This window comes from Pseudorca crassidens, chromosome 20, assembly GCF_039906515.1.
Source record: "Pseudorca crassidens isolate mPseCra1 chromosome 20, mPseCra1.hap1, whole genome shotgun sequence".
Taxonomy (NCBI): Eukaryota; Metazoa; Chordata; class Mammalia; order Artiodactyla; family Delphinidae; genus Pseudorca; species Pseudorca crassidens.
The window spans coordinates 8340115-8362378 of record NC_090315.1 but is presented as its reverse complement, the minus strand read 5'-3'; the positions used below and the strand labels follow the sequence as shown (position 1 = coordinate 8362378).

The 22264-nt window shown below is 57.9% G+C and overlaps 2 protein-coding genes across 7 annotated transcripts; one reads left to right on the top strand and one right to left on the bottom strand.

Moving 5' to 3' along the window:
• Positions 1 to 5747: 5747 nt before the first annotated feature.
• On the top strand, positions 5748 to 14803 carry PTOV1 (PTOV1 extended AT-hook containing adaptor protein). Its single transcript, XM_067719376.1, has 13 exons — positions 5748 to 6064; positions 8971 to 9108; positions 9245 to 9327; positions 9396 to 9453; positions 9535 to 9642; positions 11164 to 11319; positions 11846 to 11932; positions 12017 to 12090; positions 12168 to 12225; positions 12389 to 12493; positions 14039 to 14236; positions 14322 to 14392; positions 14675 to 14803. Exons 1-12 carry the CDS (start codon positions 5894 to 5896, stop codon positions 14331 to 14333), a joined length of 1248 nt encoding a protein of 415 aa, XP_067575477.1. The 5' UTR covers positions 5748 to 5893; the 3' UTR covers positions 14334 to 14392; positions 14675 to 14803.
• On the bottom strand, positions 10706 to 22204 carry PNKP (polynucleotide kinase 3'-phosphatase). 6 transcript variants are annotated; one of them, XR_010939100.1, is made up of 18 exons: positions 21399 to 22204; positions 20980 to 21143; positions 20294 to 20340; positions 19650 to 19955; positions 19153 to 19232; positions 19016 to 19073; positions 18816 to 18923; positions 18335 to 18406; positions 17266 to 17314; positions 17079 to 17149; positions 16903 to 16995; positions 16719 to 16815; positions 16581 to 16642; positions 16050 to 16326; positions 15892 to 15953; positions 15002 to 15810; positions 12991 to 14209; positions 10706 to 12568 (listed from the first exon to the last, which is right to left on the bottom strand). XR_010939100.1 is itself a non-coding variant. In XM_067719339.1 (17 exons), exons 1-17 carry the CDS (start codon positions 21707 to 21709, stop codon positions 15693 to 15695), a joined length of 1896 nt encoding a protein of 631 aa, XP_067575440.1. In that variant the 5' UTR covers positions 21710 to 22204; the 3' UTR covers positions 15638 to 15692. The 6 variants fall into 6 exon arrangements, 2 of the variants coding, with proteins under 2 accessions (XP_067575440.1, XP_067575441.1); XR_010939101.1 differs by having other exon boundaries at positions 12555 to 13359; positions 13451 to 14209; XR_010939102.1 differs by having other exon boundaries at positions 12555 to 13188; positions 13451 to 14209.
• Between the last annotated feature and the right edge of the window lie 60 nt (positions 22205 to 22264).

The window sequence follows — 22264 nt, the reverse complement described above, 5'->3', positions numbered from 1 at the left end:
CCTCCAAGAATGATATGTTTTTAAATTAAGTGATACAGGCTGGCACCAGCTCTGACAACCAGTCTGACCCACTCTGGTGTGTATGGCTGAGGACCAACCAAACTCTAGGAGGTAATCAAGGAACTTTATACAATACCAGGCAGGAAGCAGGGGCCAGTTGACATTGGAGGTCGAAAATTTGCAGTTCATTTGTTTGGGAAATACTTACTGGATGCCTGGTAGGGGTTAGGGCTGTGGCAGGGAAAAGGTGTGGTCCCTGCCTTCCTGTAGTTGGCGGGAAGAAATCAGGGAGCTCACGTTGCAGACCCTGTTCTCTCATATCTGTAAGTTGAGGCTCTCATAAGCCAACCTTGAAGGGTCCTTGTGGGAATTGAATGAGAACTCCCAGTTTCATGCTTAAGGAAAAGTACATGCTATTGTGGGTCATCCTTTGATAGGTACAACTAAAGGGAAGGGCACAGTAGGTAGAGGGGACAATGTAAACGAAGGCCTGGAAACTACAGACTACAGAGCCCATGTGGTGGGTAGACAAATAGGATTAAAGAGCCCTGTGTGTGTGTGTGTGCGTGTGTGTGTGTGGTCAGATCAGACTATGTTATGTTAACAAATCCTTAAATCTCACTGGTTTAACAGAGGGTTTACCTCCCTCCGGCACTGCCCCACCATGATAGCCTGGGTCAGGCTGTTCCCTCTGGCGGCTCTTCTCCAACAGTGACTCGGGGGTCCTGCTGCTTCCATTCAATAACCAAACCCTCCTTAGTCTCCAACACTGGAAAGAGCAATAGAGCAAGGGCACGGGGAGCGAACACTGGCTCTTACCGGCCTGGGACCGGAAGTGACGCTCGCTCGTGACGTCATGATGCTCATGCATACGCTCCCACGGTGAGAACTCAATCTTCCCCTCCTACTGCAGGGAAAGCTGGGACAGGTGGCTTCCTGGTGCGCCCCGGAAGGGGAAACGGGAGAGTAAACACATTACATAACCTCTCTAGAGGGGTGGAGGGTGTTCTAGGGGGTTGTACACTTAGACCCAGAGAGCTGTGTGCTGGGTTCTTGGAATATAGCTGTGAATACGCCAGACGTGGTCTTTGTCCTTAAGAAGCTCCCAGTCAAATGTGGGAGACACAGATAATTACAAATCATGATGAGAAAGCTTAAGGAAGAATGTATAGAGCTTGAAGAGTATGTATCAGGCAGACCCTTTTTTTTTTTAAGAACATTATTTTGTAATTGCAAAAACAAACAAAAGAGAAACTTCAAGATAGAGATCACCTTACTCCCACTTTGTAGTATAAAGTGTTATTTGTCCATGTTGTCTTCATGTCCCTGTCTATGCCACATACACATCTATTTGTACTCCCAGCTTGCCCTTTCAGTAAAAGCAATCAGATTGGTTAAACAGGATTATTTGAAAAGGACATTTCTATGTCAGGATAGGCTGGGTTATGCTGCAATAACAAACAACCCCCAAACTGCAGCGGCTTGAAATAGAAAAGGTGGATATTCTCACTCTCGCTACATGGAGGATCAGCTTGGAGCCCATGCTGAGAGATCTTAAACATTGCCAAGTGGCATGGGAAAGGCATAGAGTGCTCTGGTCTGGCACCAGTAATTAAATGCTCCAGACTGAATTCACATGTGTCATTTTTGCCCATACCTCGTTAGCCAGAATTAACTACATGGCCCCACTCAAATGTAGTGGGGTCAGGAAGTGCAATCCTTTCAATTGCTGGGCCAGTGGGGAGTTAGAAGAATATGGCAGATAGCATTAATGAACGTCTAAACACTTTAAATGTTTTATTTTCATCAAGAACATTTTAGAAAGACATTCATCTCTTCCCTCTACGTAGAACCAAGACCTTTTTGTTGTTGTTGTTTTTTCGCTGCACTGGGTCTTCGTTGCTGTGTGTGGGCTTTCTCTAGTTGCGGCCAGTGGGGGCTACTCTTCGTTGAGGTGTGCGGGCTTCTCATTGCGGTGTCTTCTCTTGTTGCGGAGCACAGGCTCTAGGTGTGTGGGCTTCAGTAGTTGCAGCACGCAGGCTCAGTAGTTGCGGCACACGGGCCCTAGAGCGCGCGGGCTTTAGTAGTTGTGGCACATGGGCTTAGTTGCTCCGTGGCATGTGGGATCTTCCCGGACCAGGGATCGAACCCGTGTCCTCTGCATTGGCAGGCAGATTCTTAACCACTGTGCCACCAGGGAAGTACCCAAGACCTTTTCTTTAAGTATACGTCTCCCAGTTCTCATACAACGTCACATGCTTGTATAAACTGCACCCATAAACCACAAAGTCATTTATCATTTCCAGTTCTTTTTAAAAAGTGACCTGAGAGGGACTTCCCTGGTGGTGCAGTGGTTAAGAATCCACCTGCCAATGCAGGGGACAAGGGTTCGATCCCTGGTCCAGGAAGATCCTATATGCCGCGGAGCAACTAAGCCCGTGCACCACAACTACTGAGCCCGCGTGCCTAGAGCCCGAGCTCTGCAACAAGAGAAGCCACCACAATGAGAAGCCTGCGCAATGCAACGAAGAGTAGCCCCCGCTCGCCGCAGCTAGAGAAAGGCCATGCACTGCCACGAAGACCCAACGCAGCCAAAAATAAATAAATTTATTTAAAAAAAAAAAGTGACTTGAGAACCTAAAGACACTTACCAAGCAAACTGCAGGCTGGACCTTCCTAGGTTTTTATGAGCTTTTCCGTTTAATCATTTACGGTTGCTTTGCTTGCATCTAATTTGGCAGCATTTTATTTTTTTTTAAGTAGCTCACTTTTATTCTTTCTAATGCAGGCAACCTGCTTTGCATACAAACAACTCTCTTGCATTAATATTTCATTTATCTGATAGGGTTAAGTTATTAACTTAAACATGGCTGGCATAAACAGGTTTGGTAACATCTACTCCTCAGGAAGTGTACAGCTTAACAGATGGGAGCAGAATTGCTTTGTCATAATAGTAGCCAGCTAGGCTGGGTAGGTTTTACAGATAAATGAACAGTGGCTTGCAAACTGGCAAATTGGGTAAGCTAGATGGTTTCAGAGAGCTGTACTGTAATATTACTAACAGTATTTCAGCCTGTGTTTTCATTTCACATTCTGACATGTTGCCATTTTGCTCATGCTGGAGTGTATCCTGGCACACCTTTCTCCATGCTTAGACAATCCTAGGAATTCATACCAACACATGTGTCCTGATGGGATCTGAGGGATGGGAAGGCATCAACTAGGTGGAGGACAGAAAGGGCACAGAAGAGATCAGCCTGAAGAGAGCAGTAGGGGTCCCACCATGCAGGGCTTTAGAGAAAGAGTTTGTATTTAATTCTAAGGGCATTGGGAAGACATTGGAGTGTTTTGATTAGCGGAATGAGAGTCAAGGTGGCAAGAATTAGGAGGCTGTTACCTAGGCAAGAGATCACAATGGCTTGGACCGCTAAGAATGGTGAGAACTGAGGATTTAGGGAGATTAAGGAAGAGAAGGAGGCTTCTGTCCCTACAGTTCTTTCTCCTTCCTGCTGCCAGCGGTGGGGTGTCCTGACATTGTCAGGGCTCTGGAGGTAACTGTTGATATCAAACTTGCAGTCTGGGTCCAGTGAGCACTGGTTCCCTATTTGGCCACAATCCAGGCCAGATTTGGGGCTCAGGTTGGGGCACCATCAGCCCTGGGAAACCCTTGGGCAAGCAGCTTAGTGGGTCAGGCAAGCAAGGATGAGAAATATGACCTTGCCTGGGGCTTCTCCTTAAATTTCATGTGTCTGTCCTCTCATTTGCTAGTTGCCCCTCATAGATTTGACCTCTGAAGGGATGGAGTGTCCCAGTCTTTGTCCACACACACCTCCTCGTGGTCTCTCATTCATTCTCATCAATTCCAACACTGAAGGCTCCCGAAATTATATCTCCAGACTCCCCTACCCAAATTGTTCAGTCAACATCTTAAATGTACCTCATAGAAACAAGTGATATTTCCATCTCCCCCCTCACTCCCACCCTCTCCTCCCATAGTCATTTCCCTTTCACAAAATGACACTTCTGTACAAGCAAAAACCTTGGCATCTCTTCACCCCTCTCTTTCATTCACTGTCTGCACAAGTCCTTTCGGCTCCAGCTTGAAAATAAATTGTGAAAGTGACCACTTCTACTGCGGCCACCCTGCCTGCGATCCAGCCCACCTGTGCCTCTCACCTGGATTATTGCCATAGTCTCTTCTCTGCCCTCCTGCTCCACTATCCCCTATGATCTTATAGTCAACACAGCCAGAGGGATCCTTAAAAAAAGATGTTAATATATCAACAATTATTTTTCAATAGGCAACATTTGTATATGGGAAGAATTCCAAATAGTCTAAAAGAATAAACTGAGTCTCCTTTCCACTCCTGTGACCCTTCCCCACTCCATCTGCTGCCTTCTCTCCTCAGAGGTGACTCTGGATCCCAGCTTCTTCTGTAGACTTGTAGTGACATTGTGTGCATAACTCTATGCATCCTGTGAATGATTTGTTTAAAATGTAAATGAGACTATGTCCCTTCGTTGGTAAAAAACCTTTTGCTGGTTCCCCAGCAAAGTGAGACTAAAATCCAAATTCCATCCCAAGGCTATAGGACCCTGCTTGTGGCACCTGGCCACTCTACACTTCCACAGCTCTCCTCCACTGTCACTCTGCTCCAGCCATACTGGCCCCCCTTGTTTTCCTTCCACTTTCAGGATTTGTGCCCTGGCTGTTCCCTCATCTTAGCACACTCTTCCAGCCTATGTGGAGTTGCAGGCTGCCTAAAGGTCACTTTCCTGACTTCTCACGGTCACCATCCCACCCTTCTGTGCATTTTCTCTATAACACTTATCACAAACTGCGATTATTTATTTTCTCCAGTGGACCTGGTCTGTTTGGTCACCACGGTATACTCGTTGCCCAGCACAGAACTGGAAATGGTACTAATAATGATTTTAAAAGGAGAAAAACTACAATTTAGGTCGTTACTGTGCCAGATACCGATCCTAATACTTTATTAACTCATATGATCCTCATAACCATCTTAGGGTTAGCTATTATCCACATTTAAGAAACAAGGAAATTGAAGCAGGAAATCTTACACAACTACTAGTAAGTGAACACGCAGTCCTTTAATCGCTGAGTGAATGAGCGAATCAATGAACGGCCCCGAGAGGCGAGTGGCAAGAAGATGCAGAGGGAGGCAGGCGGAGCCTAGGGCCCGGGGACCAATGGGCACGCAGCTGTGACCGGCGGCGTCTCCTGGGGTTTCTGGCTCCGCCCACGCCGCCCGGCGGCCGCTGGGAGTTGTGGTCCCCTGCCCACCTAGCCACGTCACTGTCTTCAAACCCTAAGTCCTCTCCTTAGGCCTTGTACGACCCGTATTCCCGAACTTCTAGGTAGGTTCCCTGGCCCCTAGGCCTATTATTCCTCCTTTTCCTTACATGTCTTGATGCTCCCGGCTCCGCAGGTCTGGGTCTCGGGGCACGGTCTCCCCTGCCACCCCCCCCAGCCCACTTGGTATCACCCTCTACGTTCATCTCCTCCGGTCACCCTTCGGTCTGTGTTTCCAGCCGCGCCCCCCGAAGTGGTTTCTCTCACGTCCTCTCAGTTCCTCCCCTCCGTGCTCGAGCGACCCATAGTATCTTCCAATTGCCGTATTCCCCGCCCCACACACCCTTTTCCCGGGGCTCCCCCAGCCCTATTTTGGTACACCCCGGCCACGCCCCCTTGCGGACGCTATTGGTACGCGCCGCACTCCCCTGCTCGCCGCAGTGGTTTGGCCACAGCGACCGTCTCCGGCGGTGCGTCCCCCGCGCTTGGTACAGCCCAGCCTGTCTCCCCCTAAGCCGCGCGCCCGCGCCCGCGCCTCTCAGTCGGTGGAGCCCCCAGCTCGCTCGGCCTGCACCAGCCATGGTCCGTCCGCGCCGTGCCCCACACCGCTCCGGCGCTGGGGGCCCCCTCGGGGGTCGCGGCCGCCCCCTGCGGCACCTCACGGTGCGCGCCGCCCGCTCGCGCTCCTGGCCAGCCAGCCCCCGGGGCCCGCAGCCGCCGCGGATCCGGGCTCGCTCGGCCCCTCCCATGGTGAGCCCCCCGCCCTTTTTCCAGAGCTTTCCACAGCCCCGCCCCCGCCGGCCCCTTTCCCGGACTGGCGCCTTTGTCCGCGGACTCCCGCATCGGGGGTTTCTCCGGTGACCCGAAGGGTGGTCCCGCCTGGGGCCGGCTTCCCTGTGAACCCCCCTGGGTGGTACGCGCCGGGCTCTCCCCTTTGTTTCGCATTCGGGATGGGGTGGCGAGGGTGGGGTACGGGGGCGGGAAGGGCTCAAATTACTGCTGACTCCGCGACCCGATTTAAACGCGGGGTGGGGGGCGGGCGGACGGCCGGCGTGCGTTGTTGTTTTTCCAATTGGAAAGTTGCTCGCTTTCCGGGCAGGAAATCTGGAAATGGGGGAGGGGGCTGGGGGGACGGCGGCGAGAGGGCCCCGCGTCTCGCACTGGCGCGCCCAGGTGTTGCCCCCGGGGGCGTTCTCCCCGGGCCCGCACGCGTCTGTACGGGGGCCGTGGCGTGTGCGCCCAGGGTTTATTTGCACGCTCGCCCAGATGTTGGATGCCCTTACTGATGGCAGTACGCCAAGTAAGTCCAGATCTTAAACATAAACATCCAGCTTTGCAGGTACGCGAAGTTACACATGCTTCCCGAGACCTAAAAGATGCACATACTTGTCAAAACTCTTAAGGTTTTTCTGGAGCTGTAAATCTACATATCCCGACGTTTCACGCACAGCCAAGCCGTGATACGCTTGCCCAGATGCGCGTTTTACCCTAACCTGGCGCTCAAGCTTCCTTCTTAAATATCCTGCCCCAACATTGTGCGTATCGGGGAGCTGTGGCAGCTCCACACTAGCCTTAAACAGGTTTTCTCGGATCTTATATTCAGGTACCCGGACTCGGAACACCTCCCTAAACTTAAACATCATCCTTCACTCCATTGCCTTCTCCGTTCCTTAGCGTTCATGTCTGCTTGTTCAGAAGCGCCTCCTGGGTCCTTAAACGCACATCTTAAAGCTTTCATTCTCCTTCCAGGTACTAAATAGGCTTCCTATGCAGTGAGCAACAGAACAGGTGTGGGAGGCATTTTACACACGCCTGCCCAGATGTGAGATTTCCTTTAAGATTGCACGCAGGTCTAGCCCTTAAACGTGGTCCTCCACCTTGACACGCATCCTGCTTTCGGGGAGACCTGAGCTTAAGCATCGCTGGTTTTTACACCCAGGTTAAAACGTAGTCGGACTGGGCTCCAGACACAAGCAGAGTTTAAACAGGTGTCCCTGGTGCACACATTAACTGGGCCCTAAAGTGAGTTCACCTGGATCCCGAAGTCTCCTCCAGGTGTGTGATTTAACTGGTTTTCTCAGACGTTATGGGCTCTGGCTGTGGTAACCTACACGCCCAGGGCTACAACAGTCTTTCTCCGTCTCGGACGCTCCGACCGTGTTCTTACACCAGGATGCTCTCTGCTCTTCTTCCTGATCTCTCACGGTTGCCTGAATCCCAGAGTCTCCTGCCCAGGGGGAGAGTGTGCTTGCTCAGGTTTTTATTTTGCTTTTTAAGCCCCTACAAAATACAGTTTTTCCTGCCTGTTGTTATTCTGGGGCAGAAGACACCTGTGTGCTTTATAGGAAATTTGGAAAATACTGATTAGTAATGAAATGAAAAGTAACAACCATTTTTTTTCTGCTGCCTGGAGGCACCTATTAGGAGGGTTTTCACCGGTTTCCTGCTGTCAGGCTGTTTCAAAGCCTTCCCTTGTTTGCTTTGAGATGTTTTGGGTTTAAAAAAAAGATAACTGGAGAGTGCCTTGTGAGTAAATTGTGTAGCTTTCCTTGGCTTTATTGCTGGGACTTCTGGTGTTTTGCAGATGCTCTCAAGACGTTGTGTTTGAGAGACCCTTCCAGGTGTTGTCAGGCTCCCTGTTGTAAATGTGTCCCCACCTCCCTGGAGAGTTCTGGTTCCTTCCCGCCTCCCCGTGGTCAGCCTGATGTGGCTGCAGCCTGGGCTGCGCTAGGGGAGGCGGGCAACTGGCTGGGGAGGTTGGCGGGAGCCAGAGAGGAGAGTCTGGATTTTCTCTCTCCTTTTTTTATTTTTTTAAAAAAATAATTAAATTACTTATTTATTTTTACGGCTGCACCGGGTCTTAGTCACAGCACGCGGGGTATTTTGTTGCGGCACGCGGGCTTCTCTAGTTGTGCACGGGCTCCAGAGCGCATGGGCTCTGTAGTTTGAGGCACGCGTGCGCAGCAGTTGTGGCACGCAGGTTTAGTTGCCCCGCAGCATGTGGGATCTTAGTTCGCCGACCAGGGATCGAACCCGCGTCCCCTGCATTGGAAGGCAGATTCTTTACCACCGGACCACCAGGGGAGTCCCTGGATTTTCTCTTGAGGGCCTGGGGGAGCTTTGGAAGGGTTTTGAGCTTGGATGGGATGGGGCAAACCAGTGTGCCAGACAGACAGACACAGCCCAGGCTGGCTTGTGTGTCGTGGCGGGAGCTTCAGGGAGGCTCTGGACCCCCAGAGAGCTGCTTCTGAGTTATCTCAATAGAGGAATCAAAAATTGATCAGCACTGGGAGGATGAGTGGGGAGCATCTCCTGAGGAACGTGGTGGGGGGGATGGCCCGCTAGGATGAGAGCACAGCTGGAGCAAAGTCTGGAAGGGGAAGCAACTGGTAGCTTTCAGGGACCCTGCATGGGCCAGTGTTGAGGTGACAGGTAGCCTTGGGGCGGGGAAGCGTCCTGGGGTGGCAGCAGGAAAAGGACACGGGGGGTCAGCCACTCAGGGTCTCAACCCTGGGAGAAAGGGGTTGGAGATGGCCCTGGGGGTTTCGCAGCTGGGGATCGGGGTCTCAATGTTGGGATGTCCCTTCTGGGGTATGTGGGGGACAGCTCCCCTAGCGGGCCCCTCAGCCTCAGTTTCCCTACTCCCTCTGCCACAGCAAGGTGCTCGGGTCTTCGGGGCCCTGGGTCCCATCGGGCCCTCCTCGCCCGGGCTCGCCCTCGGGGGCCTGGCCGTGGGTGAGCACCGGCTCAGCAACAAGCTGCTGGCCTGGAGCGGCGTCCTCGAGTGGCAGGAGGTGAGCGTCCACGTCAGGTCCTCTTGTGAGTCTGCGGGGGGCTGGGGGCTGGCCCCGGGGTCCCTTCTGCCCCTGCAGGTGGGGGCAGGCCTGGGCACCCGGGCTGTGTCCAGTGACCCCTCCGCTCCCACCACAGAAGCGCAGGCCCTACTCGGACTCCACGGCGAAGCTGAAGCGGGCCCTCCCCTGCCAGGCCTACGTGAACCAGGGCGAGAACCTGTGAGTGGTGGGCAGGGGGCGGGCGGGCGGGTGGCAGGACCGCTCCCCTGACCCTCTTCTTCCTGCAGGGAGACCGACCAGTGGCCGCAGAAGCTGATCATGCAGCTGATCCCGCAGCAGCTGCTGGTGAGGCCCCACCCTCTGCTGCCCGCCCTGGCCCCAGAGCACCCGCCTGGCCCTGACCCAGCTGTCCCCTGTCGCCCCCAGACCACCCTGGGCCCCCTGTTCCGCAACTCCCAGCTGGCGCAGTTCCACTTCACCAACAGAGACTGCGACTCTCTCAAGGGCCTCTGCCGCGTCATGGGCAACGGCTTTGTGAGTGGGGCAGGGGTGCTGGGGGCGGACGGCCGGGGATAGGGCGAGAAGGGCCCCTTGGAAGCACCGTGGTGACCAAGTACGGCGGGAGGCAGAGCTCTGCTGGGACAACCCAAGGCAGGTGGCAGGGTCCGGGTGACCTCTCCTGGGGGCATCCCTGTCCCTGGAGAGCAGAGGAGCCCAGCCAGCCTCCCGGACAAGCTGGAGCCACCCCTGGGCACGGGAGCGAAGGGAGAGGCCTGGGCCAGCCCTCCTGGGACCCAGGAGCTTGTTGGGGCCATAGCACATGGCAGGGACTTGGCATTTTGGGGTGGCCTGGAGGAAAGAGGGAGCCAGCAGTGGAGATGGTCTGCTGGGACTCAGTTTCCTCATCTGCAGTCCTGGGGCCACTGGGAGGAGTGAGTAAAGCACTTGAGGTGGTGACTTGAGGGCGTTGTGAGTGCTCAGGAAGTGCAAGCTGGAGAGATTGTTAAATTGGGGATTCAGACACAGGACATGGTGGGCGTGGTCCCTGCAAGCCTCTCAGGTCTGGGCCCAGGCTTCAGCCGCTGCCCCCACCCCCCAGGGCTCCGGCTGTGGGACGGCAGGTACTGGGAAAGGGTTGGGTTGAGGTGGGAGTAGGTCGTTGGCCTGGAGGACTCAGCTCTGGGGTCCTCTCCCTTTCCTGGTCCCCTTTGGGACAGACCACCCTCCAGCTCCTGGCTGCTGCCTCTGGGGGGCGCTGTGTGCTGCCCTTCAGTGCCTGGGCGATCCCCTTTTCTTCTGGGTTGTGACTGGTGTGGGGTCTCTTGCCTGCCCGGTCACCCCTTCATTCAGCACCGTTTGCTTGGAGCCTGGGGCTCGCAGGCTGCAGGGAAGGTGGACCTCAGCACGCGCCCTCCATGGCCTGTCCGGTTATGCTCCGGGAGGGCCGACCGCACGTGGGTCCAGGAAGGCCAGGGGTGGGGTCCCTGAGCCAGCGGACCCCGGGGCTGAGAACGCGCATGCCCCACTGTCTAGACACCCCAGGTGGGGACGTCTGTGAGGCTCAGGCTCTCCCGCAGTCCCACCAAGGAGGCAGTAGCATCTTGTGTAATGAGTGTTTATGTGGCGCTTACTCTGTGCGCCGTTGTTGTGCTGTTTTACAAGTGGGGAAACTGAAGTCCAGGGGTGACCTGCCTTAGGTCACACAGCTAGGAGGTAGCAGAGCCAGGGTTACTCCCAGGCAGTCTGGTCCTGCGTTTGTGCTCTTAACCCCCCGGGGCCTGGTGGCCTCTGTCAGCGGGGCCCAGCAGCAAACTCCACAGGACAGGGATGACCTCGGGGCACGTGGGCGGCAGGTGGAGCCCTCTCAGGATCCTCACCCGGCACATGGGGCCCCAGTCCTGACCCCAGAGTCACGGTGGGGGGGACACCAGGGTGCACGTTCACAGGCTCCCAGAACGACATGTTCTGGCTACACAGCAGTCATTTAGGGTCCTGGTGTTAACCTTGAGGATTTCTGTCCCGTGATGATCGTTCCCTCCCCACCCCCACCCACAGGCGGGCTGCATGCTCTTCCCCCACATCTCCCCCTGCGAGGTGCGCGTGCTCATGCTCCTGTACTCGTCCAAGAAGAAGATCTTCATGGGCCTCATCCCCTACGACCAGAGCGGCTTCGTCAATGCCATCCGGCAGGTCATCACCACCCGCAAACAGGTGTGCCCTTGGGCCTGGCCGCCACACGTGTCTGAGGCTTTGAAGGGTGAGGGGGTCGAGGGGTCTGACAGGGTGGTTCCCGGCAGGAGGGGTGCCCATGGGGAGCAGGGAGGCGGATGGGCAGGCGGGCACACTCGTGGCAGGAGGGTACACTCGTGGCAGGAGGGTGACCTCAAATCCTGGCTCACACCTTACCAGCTCTTCAGTGACCCCTTCACCCAAAAGTGTCCCAGTTTGTGTGGCAAGTTATACAGCCGCCCAGTTCTCAGAGGCAGACCCTGTGAGCCATGTCCCCCAGGCTGATGGCAGGGGCTTGGCCCAGGGCATGGGGTGTGCTGTGAGGGGCAGGGCCCGCTCTGGGGAATCCTCTGGGCCTGTGGGCAGACTAGAGGCCGGGCCGGGCCAGGCTGGGCCCTGGGGGCAGCAGGTAGATAAGCTTGGGACTGACGGACTGGGGGCGTGGAGGGGTCTGGGCAGCGTTCTTCGGGGAACTCCTGGGGCACCAGCCCACCTGTCTCCTCCCCAGGCAGTGGGACCTGGTGGCGTCGCGGGCCCTGTCCAGATGGTCAACAACAAGTTCCTGGCATGGAGTGGAGTCATGGAGTGGCAGGAGGTGAGCCCTGGGCGGGCCTGGGTGACCTCAGGACCAGGGCATCCTCCCACTCCTGACGGCTCCCCTCTTCTTACCCCCCAAAAGCCCAGGCCTGAGCCTAACAGTCGGTCTAAGAGGTGGCTGCCGTCGCACATCTACGTGAACCAAGGGGAGATCCTGTGAGTGTCGGGCAGGGGGCGGGGGCGGCATCTCGGTGAGACCTGGCCTCCTGACCCTCGTCCCCGCATCCCTGCAGGAGGACCGAGCAGTGGCCGCGGAAGCTGTACATGCAGCTCATCCCGCAGCAGCTGCTGGTGAGTGGGGAAGGGGGCACTTGGCTTGCCTCGACCTTGGGGCCCTGGGGGAGGCTGCCTGTCCAGCAAGTGGTGGTAGGCGGGGCAGGGCCTGCCGACGTGTGGGCATGAGGGGCTGCGGGGCCCTGGCGCCTGGCCCAGCCACCTCGGGGCCTCCCTGCAGACCACCCTGGTGCCGCTCTTCCGGAACTCCCGCCTGGTGCAGTTCCACTTCACCAAGGACCTGGAGACGCTGAAGAGCCTGTGCCGGATCATGGACAACGGCTTTGTGAGTGGGCTGGTGGGGCCCAGGGCCGGGCTGATGGTGGGACAGACAGAGCCAGAGCCGCTTGGTGTTTAAAAACTGAAATGAGATTAAGAGCGGACGATTCCCCAAAACTGGCCGGGTGTGATGGTAGCCGTGGGGAAGGCGTGTTGGCTCTGTGCCTGGACATTGGCTCCCCTGGGGCTCTGGGCCATCCTGACCCCATTTTACAGATGGGGAAACTGAGGCTCGGAGGCTGTGCTGGCAAGTGCTGGGCGGGAACTTGGACCAAGTCTGGTTTGGGCCCCCGGGGCTGTCCCCCCCTGCTCTGTCTGGGTTTACTCAGCTGAGGCTGACATCACCCCACGCGTCGACTCTGCTCCCAGGTTCTTACCTGCCGCCTTCCTCTTGCTCCTTTCCCCGGGGACAGGGTGGAAAACCTGAGGCTCCCAAGGCCCTCACCAGGCAGGGCATCTGCCTGCCTCCAGCCGGAGCGAGCTCTGAAAGCCCCTGGTGCTCACCTGCTGGTGGGCCTTGGCCAGTTCTCCCCTCTCTGCGGGCCTCGGTCTCTCCATCTGTGAAGTGAGGAGCTTGGCCCTCGTGCTTCTGAAGCCGCAGCTGTCTGTGTCCGCTTTGTGGGTGTTTGCTGTACCAGGTCATAGCTGTCCTCGAATTAGCGTAATGTTTCTAAGTCAGCCGAAGTCATCATGGCTGTGCCACTGTGCATTTGAGGGGCTGGTTATTTAAGAGTTTAAAAGCAGGATTCCCTCAGGGAAACTAAGGCCTCGAGGACATGGCCGGTGCTCCCTCGGCGCACTCGGGCTTCCCTCGGCTGTTGGCTCGGGGGTGCTGTGAGGGGCTTCCTCCTCGATGCCTGTCAGCACTGGCCCCTGCAGTGGCACACAGGCCCGAGGGCAGGCATAACCCCTTCTGGCTCTGGGGGCCTGCGAGTCCCCGAGCTCTCAGCCTGGGTTTGCTCACCTGTAAGATGGGGACGGTGACCCCTGGGCCCTGGAGAGAGGATCCTGTGAAAGGCGTCAGGGAGCGATTGGTGCCTGTCGGCACTGCGGTCGCTGTGACGCTGAGCCATGTCCCAAGCCGCGGTGACGGCGGCATCGCAGTGGATCAGCGCCGCCCAGCTTCCCCGCCCTCAGCTGGCCCGGGGGTCGCAGAGTGGACGGAGCCCTGGTGCCCGGCCTCCTGGGGCCAGATTGGCCCCTGGTGTTTCTCCCCCGCCGTGGCCTTCCTGCGTGGTCGCGGTCACGGCCGTGGCTGGTCCCGTGGGCACCCTGGGTACTGGCTGGCCGGCGTGGGGGCCACAGTCTCGCTGGAGCTCGTCGGGCAGCCTCCTGGGCTCAGCTGTAGAGCCCACTCACTGGTCCTTGCGCAGGCACCTCTGGTGTCCTGTGGGAGTGTTGACAGGGCTGAGGACGGCGGCTGGGAAGGCCCAGCGTGCTCCGTGGTGCCCGTCTGCCAGGGCGCTGACCCGTGCGGTTTGCGCCCGTGTCTCAATGGGGAGGAGCGTCTGCGCTGAGGGCCCGCCCGTGACACTGTGCTCCACACCGCCAGGCCGGCTGCGTGCACTTTTCCTACAAGGCCTCGTGCGAGATCCGCGTGCTCATGCTCCTGTACTCCTCTGAGAAGAAGATCTTCATCGGCCTCATCCCCCACGACCAGAGCAACTTCGTCAACGGCATCCGGCGCGTCATCGCCAATCAGCAGCAGGTCCTGCAGCGGAACCTGGAGCAGGAGCAGCAGCAGCGTGGGGTGAGCGAGCGCCGCTGCCGGGGCCTCGGTCCCCTCCCCCCCACCCCACCCCGCGCTGACTCCTCCCTGGCTTCCTCTCGCACAGATGGGGGGGTAGGGGCCACCCCGCCGGGCTGGGCCTCTCCAGGAGCCACAGACGAGGCCCCGCCGAGACTGGTGAGTGGAAGCTGGGCCAAGGACAGGATGGACCCTGGGAACTGCCTGGGGTTCGGGAAGTAGTGTGACCCTAGCCTTGAGAAGACCAGAGCAGAGAGAGAGGCACGCACATCCCCCATGGTCCCAGGTCTCCTGGGAAACTCCAGCCCCGCTCCCCACCAGGCGGCGACAGGAGCAGGAGTTTCCAGTCAGGGGCAGGGAGGGCAGGGAGAGGCTCTTCTTGTGCCCGGGGCCCTGGAGCCTCACCTGTCCAGTCCCTCCCACTATGCCCCCTGCCCCCAGGTCAGATGCTTCTGAGCAGAGGCCTGTGGGGACTGCAACTGCCCAGTGAGATGGAGGACAGCGTCCTGAGATATCTCCAAGGACAGTCCCCACCCTTGTACGTTTCCCCAATAAAACCTTTTAAAAGCCCTTTGGCCACTGTGCTCTGTCCAGGCACCCTGGCTCGGGAGAGGCCAGGCCCCTCCCAACAGCAGCTGTCCTCAGACCCGAGTGCCGTCCCCGGGGGCTGATGGCTGGGCCCACCCCCGAGTGTTGACACGGCTGAGGCCTGGGAGTGTGCATTTCTACCATTCGCAGGAGAGGGGTCACCTCTGAGATCACTGTCACCTGAGCCAGGAGGGGAAGCTGCAGTTCACGGAGCTGCCAGGTCTGCAAGGTGCTTGCTGGGCCGTGTCTTCCAGTCTTTCCACAGCTGGCCGGCTGCTCCTGGGGTCCATCCCCCGACTCCCGGCGTTGCCAGGCTGCCCTCCTTGTCCTGCGGGTTCCACAAGCCTCACTTAGCTGGAAGCAAACACAAGGCAATGCCAGGCCGGTTCCAGTCCTCTGGCACTGGTGGCACGCGGCAGGCCTGGCCGGGCTCTCAGGCGCCCCTCGCTGCTGCAGGTCCAGGCCATAGCCCTGGGGTTCAAGTCCAGCATGCAGAGCACCTCATTTCTCACGGAATCGGAGCTCCAGCTCTTGGCCCCGGGTCAGTCTTGCTAAAACTCCGGGCTTGCTCTGCAGCTGGCAGCTGCGTGCAGCGAACTCCACTCGGGCCCTGCCAGCCAGGATGCCCTGGCGCCTATCTGGAGCGCCAGCAGCCGCAGGCTGGAGAAGCCGAAACCCCCGTCCGCGAGATGCAGTTGTCCCCAAGGTGGGCTGAGGGTTTAGTTTGAGGCAAAGTTGCCAGCAGTGCCTTCCTGGGAGACCAGGCCAGTGGGTCTGTGCTCCTAGCCCGGCTGGGAGCAAAATGCTGGTCAAACATGAAGAAAAACAGCATTTATTGTGGGGTGGGGAGCAGGTGGGGGTGGGCGTTGGCTCAGCCCTCTGAGAACTGGCGGTACAGCCGCTCGAGCTGCGGCGCCACGTGGATCCGGAACGGGATCTCCAGGATGGCGGAGAAGCCTTCGGCCAGCGTGGGGGCCTCGAGCTGCTTCCTGGCGGCAGAGGGTGGTGGGTGGAGGTGAGGCCCAACATACAGGCTCAACCTGGCGTCCCTCCCCGCCCGCGGCGCCTACCTGTAGCCGTAAATGACGATGTCGGTCACGGGGATGTGAGAGGAGTCCGTCATGTCCCGGAACTGCGGGGGGCGGAGGTCAGGCTGGCCAGGCTGGGGCGAGGGGGTGGGGGGCAGGCGGGATGTTGTGGGGGGCTGGGGAGGCGGAGGCCGGCTCACCCGGTTGTTGTGGCGTGCCTGCTCCAGGGTGGTGCTGAAGAGGAAGCAGCGGCAGGGGACGCCTGCGTCTCGGGCACACTTGATGTACCTGTGGGGGCCGGGGAAGTGGGGGGCTGGCAAAGGGCCCGGGGCCCACCCTACAGAGGCCACCCCTGGGACCCCGGTACCTGGCTCGGCTCTGGATGTCCGGGTTCGTGTTGTCAATCACGACCCGTTTCCTTTGCTTCAGGGCCGCCTCGCACGTGGTCACGCAGCGCTGCCATGAGCCCAGAGTGTCCTGGGGGACCCAGAAAGAGGTCACGGATGGGGGCCAGGAGACCCAGGGGGACAGAGAACCAGAGAGGAAGACCCAGAGACAGAGGGGTTAGGGATCCAGGGTAGCGGGGAAAGGCAGGGAGAGGGGGGCAGGGACCTGGAGAGAGGACCTGGGGGCAGGGGGCAGAGCCGGAAAGAGAAGGACAGATGCAGGGGGAGCAGAGACCTAGAGGACAGCTCTCGGGGGTGGGGGCGGAGGGGCTGCGGATGTCCTACCCTGTTCACGTGGACGTATCCGGCCGACACGAGATGCTCCTGGAGGAAGGTGGACTTCCCAGCTGTGAAGGGCGCAGCATTAGTGGGGGCCTGAGAAGTCGGAGCAGAGCTGGGGCTTTTGAGGGGCAGGAGTCTCACCCCCAGGAAATCCCACGGCGACAACCACCTCGGGGTCTGAGCTTAAGAGGGAGCTGGACTCGGGGAGGCAGAGAGGCCCAGAGCAGGAGACGGTCCTCTGGGAGGGGCAGACATGATGAGCGAGATGCCCTCCCCATCCCTGCATGTCCCCCACTCTGCCCCCAGCCCGCGCCGCGGGCCTCACCGGGTCAAAGGCTGGGAGCTCGAAGCGGGCCATGGGCCATTTCAGAAAGAACTCCTCTGGCGTGGCGAAAGGCAGGCCCAGGTTGAGGGCAAACTGGGGGCAAGGGCACACATCAGACTGGGTAGTGGCTGGGCTGGGGGGTGGGGTGGGCAGGGACAGGGTAGAGCGAGCCTCACCAGGCGGTCAGCGCAAGAGAAGTCTTTCTTCTTGCGCCCAGGGGCCCAGTTGGCTGGGCGTCCAGCTGCATCTGGAACACATGGAGGATACAAACCCGTCTCCACCAGGAACCTTGGGGACAGGGGTCCCCAGCCTACCTGCATCAGCCCTGCGGACCCACACATTTCCCCACCCCCAGGCCCTTACCTCCCACAAAGACGCTGTCCCCGATGGAGATGGGCACGCCCTCGTTGGCCTGGGGAGGGACAGGTGATAGACAACTGGCAGTAAAGAACCTATTCACACATCTGTCCCCCCAGGGCACTAACGGGTCCTGCCGGATGCTCAGCTTGGTCTGTGCCCCACAGGAGGCCTATCTCTAACCTCTTATGCTCCACACCCAATCCATCAGTGAATCCTGTCGGCCCCGCCCTCCGGCCACTTCTCACCCCCTTTGCCGGCACCACCAACTCGATCCTGGCCACCAGCATGTCTCTAGAATATTCGGTCACTCCTTCCGGGTCTCCCGGCTTCCACTTTCGCCCGTCTGTTCCCCAAACGGCCGCCAGAGGGCGCAAGTTCCCACTTACCGCGGCTCCGGACGCTCTCCTCCCAATCCTCCCGGTGGCCACCTCACTGTGGCCCACGAAGCCTGAGAGCCTGACCCCTGCTCTCTGACCTCATACCCCTCACTTTCCCCCTCACCCGCTCAGGTACAGCCACACGGGCCTCCTCACTGCCCATGAGCACACCAGGCTCGGTCCCACCTCAGGACCCTTGCACTTGGCGTTACTCCTACCTGGACCACTCTTCCCTCAGATACACACATGGCTCCCTCCCTCAGCAGCTTTGTATCTTTACTCAAGGGCACCTCAGAGAGGATTTCGCTGAGCTCCGTAGATAAAGCAACACCCTGCCTTATCCGCACTCTGCTATTCCACATATCTGTCAATGCACCTTCCCTGATCTGGCAGCAGGCAGGTTTGTCTTGTTCACTAATATTTTCAGCTCAAGAAGCTGCTGAACTTCAGAACAAACGCACACCCAAACGAATGAATGGATCCATGAGCGACTTCTCTCTCCACCACTGTTTTTCACAGTTTGTGAGCACCGGCCTCACATATCAACACTAGGACACGACAGCAAAGGAACTGAGAAGGCCAGGCTAGGGTAGGGGATGAGAGGAAGGTCATGCACCAGAGACCCAGAGTGGGGAGGCAGGGCAGAGAGCAAGGGGCCGCAGAGGGAGGAGAGCCACTGGAAGTCCGAAGCTCACCTGCCCCTGCAGGTGGTCCCACATGCCGATCACCGGCTTCCGGTACAAGCCTGCGTGCGTGGCCACCAAGACCTGTGGGTGGGGCAGAGGTTAGACACCATCCTTGGCTCCTCCTCCAGCACCCAGAGTCCTTCAAGGGCACATGGGTCCCAAGGATGCTACCCAGAACCTCACCAATCCAAGGAGAGCGCCTGGTGCCCTGGAACTTGCCACTTACAATGGGTTTGTCAGCATAACCCCACCTGGGGCCCACACCCCACTCACCCAGGGTCTCTGTTCCCCCCACCTCTACAACTGGCTCACCATGTCATACCTTCTCCCTGGGTCTCTGTTCCCTCCTCTGTCCCATCTCACTGTCTCTGTTCCCTTCTCTCTGGGTCCCTGTGCCCGCCCCCCTCACCTACCAGGTTCCCCCCCCACCGCCCCCATCTCAGAGTCTCTGTCCCTCCACATAGCCCTTCAGCCTCCCTTACAGCCATACCTGAAAGGGGACCCCCAGCTTCTCCACCACAGCCTCCACCTTGGCCTTGAACAACTCCGCTGGCAGCTTCCCGCGTCCAATGCCCATCTGGTTGGTGAAGATCACCAGCTGGGAAGCGGACAGGTGTCAGCCGGCGCCCTCCTCATCAGGCCCGGACCTGCCCTGTGAACCCGCCACCACGCGCGCACGCGCACACACACCTTGTAACCCTCGGCAGCCAGTTCCCGGAGCTTCTGTGGAATCTCTCGGTACAAGATCCTAGGGCGGGCGTGGAAGAGCAACGTGACGTGGGGCCCGGAGTGCACCTCACCCACCCCCTCCTCCTGTCTCTTATCACCTCCAGTCACTGGGGCCAGTGGGAAAGACCTTCCCAGAACGTGTGGTGATGAGGGTCCCATCCAGATCAAAACCGGCCACCTGGCGTTACCCAGAAAAGAGGAAGAACGGCACTGTTACACCTCTGATCCCCCTCACTCACAGGCTGGTTCACATCAACCCTGCAAGCTGGGGACTATTACCACCCACCCCTTACAGATGGAGAAACTGAGTCACAGCGGGCCTACACATCTTATGTAAGGACAAGGCACAGCAAAGATGTATCTCGGACGCTGAGTTCAGAGAGTGAAATCTTCACTCTACTATCTCCTATTCCTCTGGAGCCCCTCAGTATTCCAATCTTTAAAATGGGTTTTATATCCGACCCAGCCTCTTCCCCTGGCCTTTTTCACCTCGGACGGCTAAGAGCCATGAAAATCCAAACAGGAGCTAAGTTTTGTTTGGGTGTTAACTGCATATAAGGGGCTGTGCTCCCTCAGCGCTCAGCTTGGGCCTCACCTTGCCCCGGGGCTTCACACCAGGTGCCGTGAACACTAGCAGCTTCTGGAAGCTCTCCCAGCCAGGGGATGACTTCCTTATCCGCTTTTTCTGCTGTTCATCCTCCTCCTCCTCCTCCTCCTCCGGGGCCACAGGAGGGGTGCCTGGTGGAGTGTCTGGCTGGGATTCTGGCGTGTGAGCCTCTTCCCAGCGCAGGGTCAGCGGGTGGAGGCCATTGACCAAATACAGCGTGTCCCCCACCCCCAGAGAACCCTCCAACCCTGTTCTCAGCTCCTGAGTCCCGGCAGTTGAGGGGTTAACTCCCAGCTGTAGAGAGAGGGGGAGGACTGGAACTGGCTCCACCCCCAGCGGCAACCTCCTCCAATCAAATAACCCGGAAAAAGACTCGCCTTTCTCCACCAGCCAATCAGACCCCTAAGTCCCGCCTCCTCACCCTGTACCACCAATCAGGGCTCTGGGAAGGTTATAAGCATCCAGTCTTACCCAATTTAAATGGGTATGGATGTTTACCCCACTGAAACAGGCACACCTGTTCCCCTCCCAGAATCAGATTTTCCCAGTTGGGCCTGTTCCCCGCTGGGTAGCGATTCTCCACACCCCCCACCCCCACTCCACCCCCAGGCCCCTTGCTAACGAACTGGTACCTGTTTCACTGCCACCGTCCGAGTCTCAGGGTCAGCGACCAGCTCCACTGAGGATTGAGGGGGTGGAGTCAGGATTTGAATCCTTGTGTGACTGCTTCCCTCCTTACTGGGGAGCATGGCCAGCTTCAGACCACAGTATGGGGCTACAGCACCCATCCGGCAGGAGGAATCAGTTTATTTCTAAGTAGAATTGGCTCACTCCTTGACATGCAGTACCCAGATAAAGGCCTTAACGACTGCCTGTGTCACTGGTCCTCGCCTAGGGGCAGGGCAGGTATTTTTCCGTATAGAATTGGCTTCTCCTTGACAACGCAGACCTTGGCAAGATGCAGGTTCTGGGCTTGGCCCTCTACCACCCATCTCTGCTTAGCAATATGCACTTTTCTCCGTAGGATCGGCTCTCTCCTTGACAAGGGTCGTGGCCTGATTCAAGCCTTCCCGGTGGCCTGTGAGTATCCTCTGCCCAGTGACAAAGTGTCTCGGGATTGACTCCATCCGCTCCCGCCCAAGGTGTCTGGCTAGTTCCAGGTAAGGCACAACCTTTTTCTTCCTGTGCTCCCCACATGCCACCTACCAACTTCAGGACTGGTTGCACCACGCAATTCCTGGACTACCTTTCCCATTGACTGTGTTCCCGCTCCTGAAGCGGACCACACCCCCTCCAGCTCAGGCTCCTCCCTGCCCACCTTGGTTTCTGGAGCACTTCCGGTCGGTAACCTGCGTCAAGGGTCCTCGGCCCAGCACCAGGGCTTGCCCACCCAAGGGCAGGAAGATGGGAGGCGCTCCCCCAGGGGGGCTCTCCAGCCACAGGCGGCCCTGGGCCTCCACCCTGGCCATCCTGGGAGCCGGCCTAAAGGAAAGTAGGTAAATAGGTTTGAGTGGCAGCCCTCAGTTGCTAAAGGAAGTCCCGCCTCCTCTCGCACTCTACACCAGAAATTCCCTTCATCAGCTAAAGGCTCCGGAAATCCCACCCACTCGTTGGCCTGGGGCTCGCGCCGTTTCCCAGGCGATAACGCCCCACTCCTTCCCTCCGGGACCCCGGACTCCAACTTCCCACGGCAAAGGCCGAGAAACTCTCGCGCACTCGCTTCGGCCCCACGCTCACCCTTGCCCGCCGCTTGGCTCACTCGCCGCTTCCGACCAGGGAGGGCCTGCCGGAGGCGCTCTGCTCGCAACTCGGCCGGCTACTGCCTCTGTTTCTCCGCGGACGGAAATGGCTCGTCCTATCAAAGTGGGCGGGGCATTTGGCTCCGCCTGCCGTAAGCCCCGCCCTTTCCCAGACACAGTGCTCCTAAGGTCCCTCCGCTGGTCTGACCTTCGTCTCTCCTGATGCAGTATGAGACGCAGGCCAGTAGGGGGGGTAGATTCCCTGTTCACACATTTTTTCCTCTTTCCACGTTGAACTCTAATTTTCATTCCCTTTGCCGGAGACAGTTATAGCGGGAGGAGATTCTCGTTACGATTATTGTCAGTCGAAGAAACCCCGCCCCGACAGCAACCCTACCCTGGATGCTGCAGTTTTCTCATCTACAGTGTGGGGATAATCGTTTCCACTTTGTGGGGTTACTAGGAAGATTAAATGAGTTAGTACATGTAAATAACTTATAAAAGTGTCTAGGTGATAGTTTGCCCTAAGTTTTGTCTGTTGTTAGCATTCCATTGGTGGTGGTCTGATGGGACATGGGGATTCCGCGTTTACATCTTCGGACCAGGAGCCATTTGTTCTCTAACCTCCAGCTGTCTTACGTTAGTCAGAAAACTCCCGGCCTCAGCTGGAGGTTCCTGGCTTTCCTGGGCACTATGTGGGCTCAGGAGACTGACTCATTAAACTATTCCGATCCCAACACTCAAAGCCCTGAAGATTGGGACTCCACGATCATACGAGGAAGGAATGGAATCCTTCCTCCCACCCCATGAACCTCTCTTTTCTTGTTCGTAAAATGGGGACGAGTCCAATTCCCAGCGTTGCAC

Coding starts and splice junctions, on each gene's coding strand:
- PTOV1 (XM_067719376.1), top strand. CDS start 5,894: ATGGTCCGTCCGCGCCGTGCCCCACACCGCTCCGGCGCTGGGGGCCCC. Junction 9,643..11,163: donor GCGTCATGGGCAACGGCTTT/GTGAGTGGGGCA, acceptor CCCCACCCACAG/GCGGGCTGCATGCTCTTCCC. Junction 11,320..11,845: donor TCATCACCACCCGCAAACAG/GTGTGCCCTTGG, acceptor TCTCCTCCCCAG/GCAGTGGGACCTGGTGGCGT.
- PNKP (XM_067719339.1), bottom strand. CDS start 21,709: ATGAAAATTAGAGTTCAACGTGGAAAGAGGAAAAAATGTGTGAACAGG. Junction 21,144..21,398: donor GAGCCAAGCGGCGGGCAAGG/GTGAGCGTGGGG, acceptor ACTTTCCTTTAG/GCCGGCTCCCAGGATGGCCA. Junction 16,138..16,216: donor GACATCCAGAGCCGAGCCAG/GTACCGGGGTCC, acceptor CGGCCCCCACAG/GTACATCAAGTGTGCCCGAG.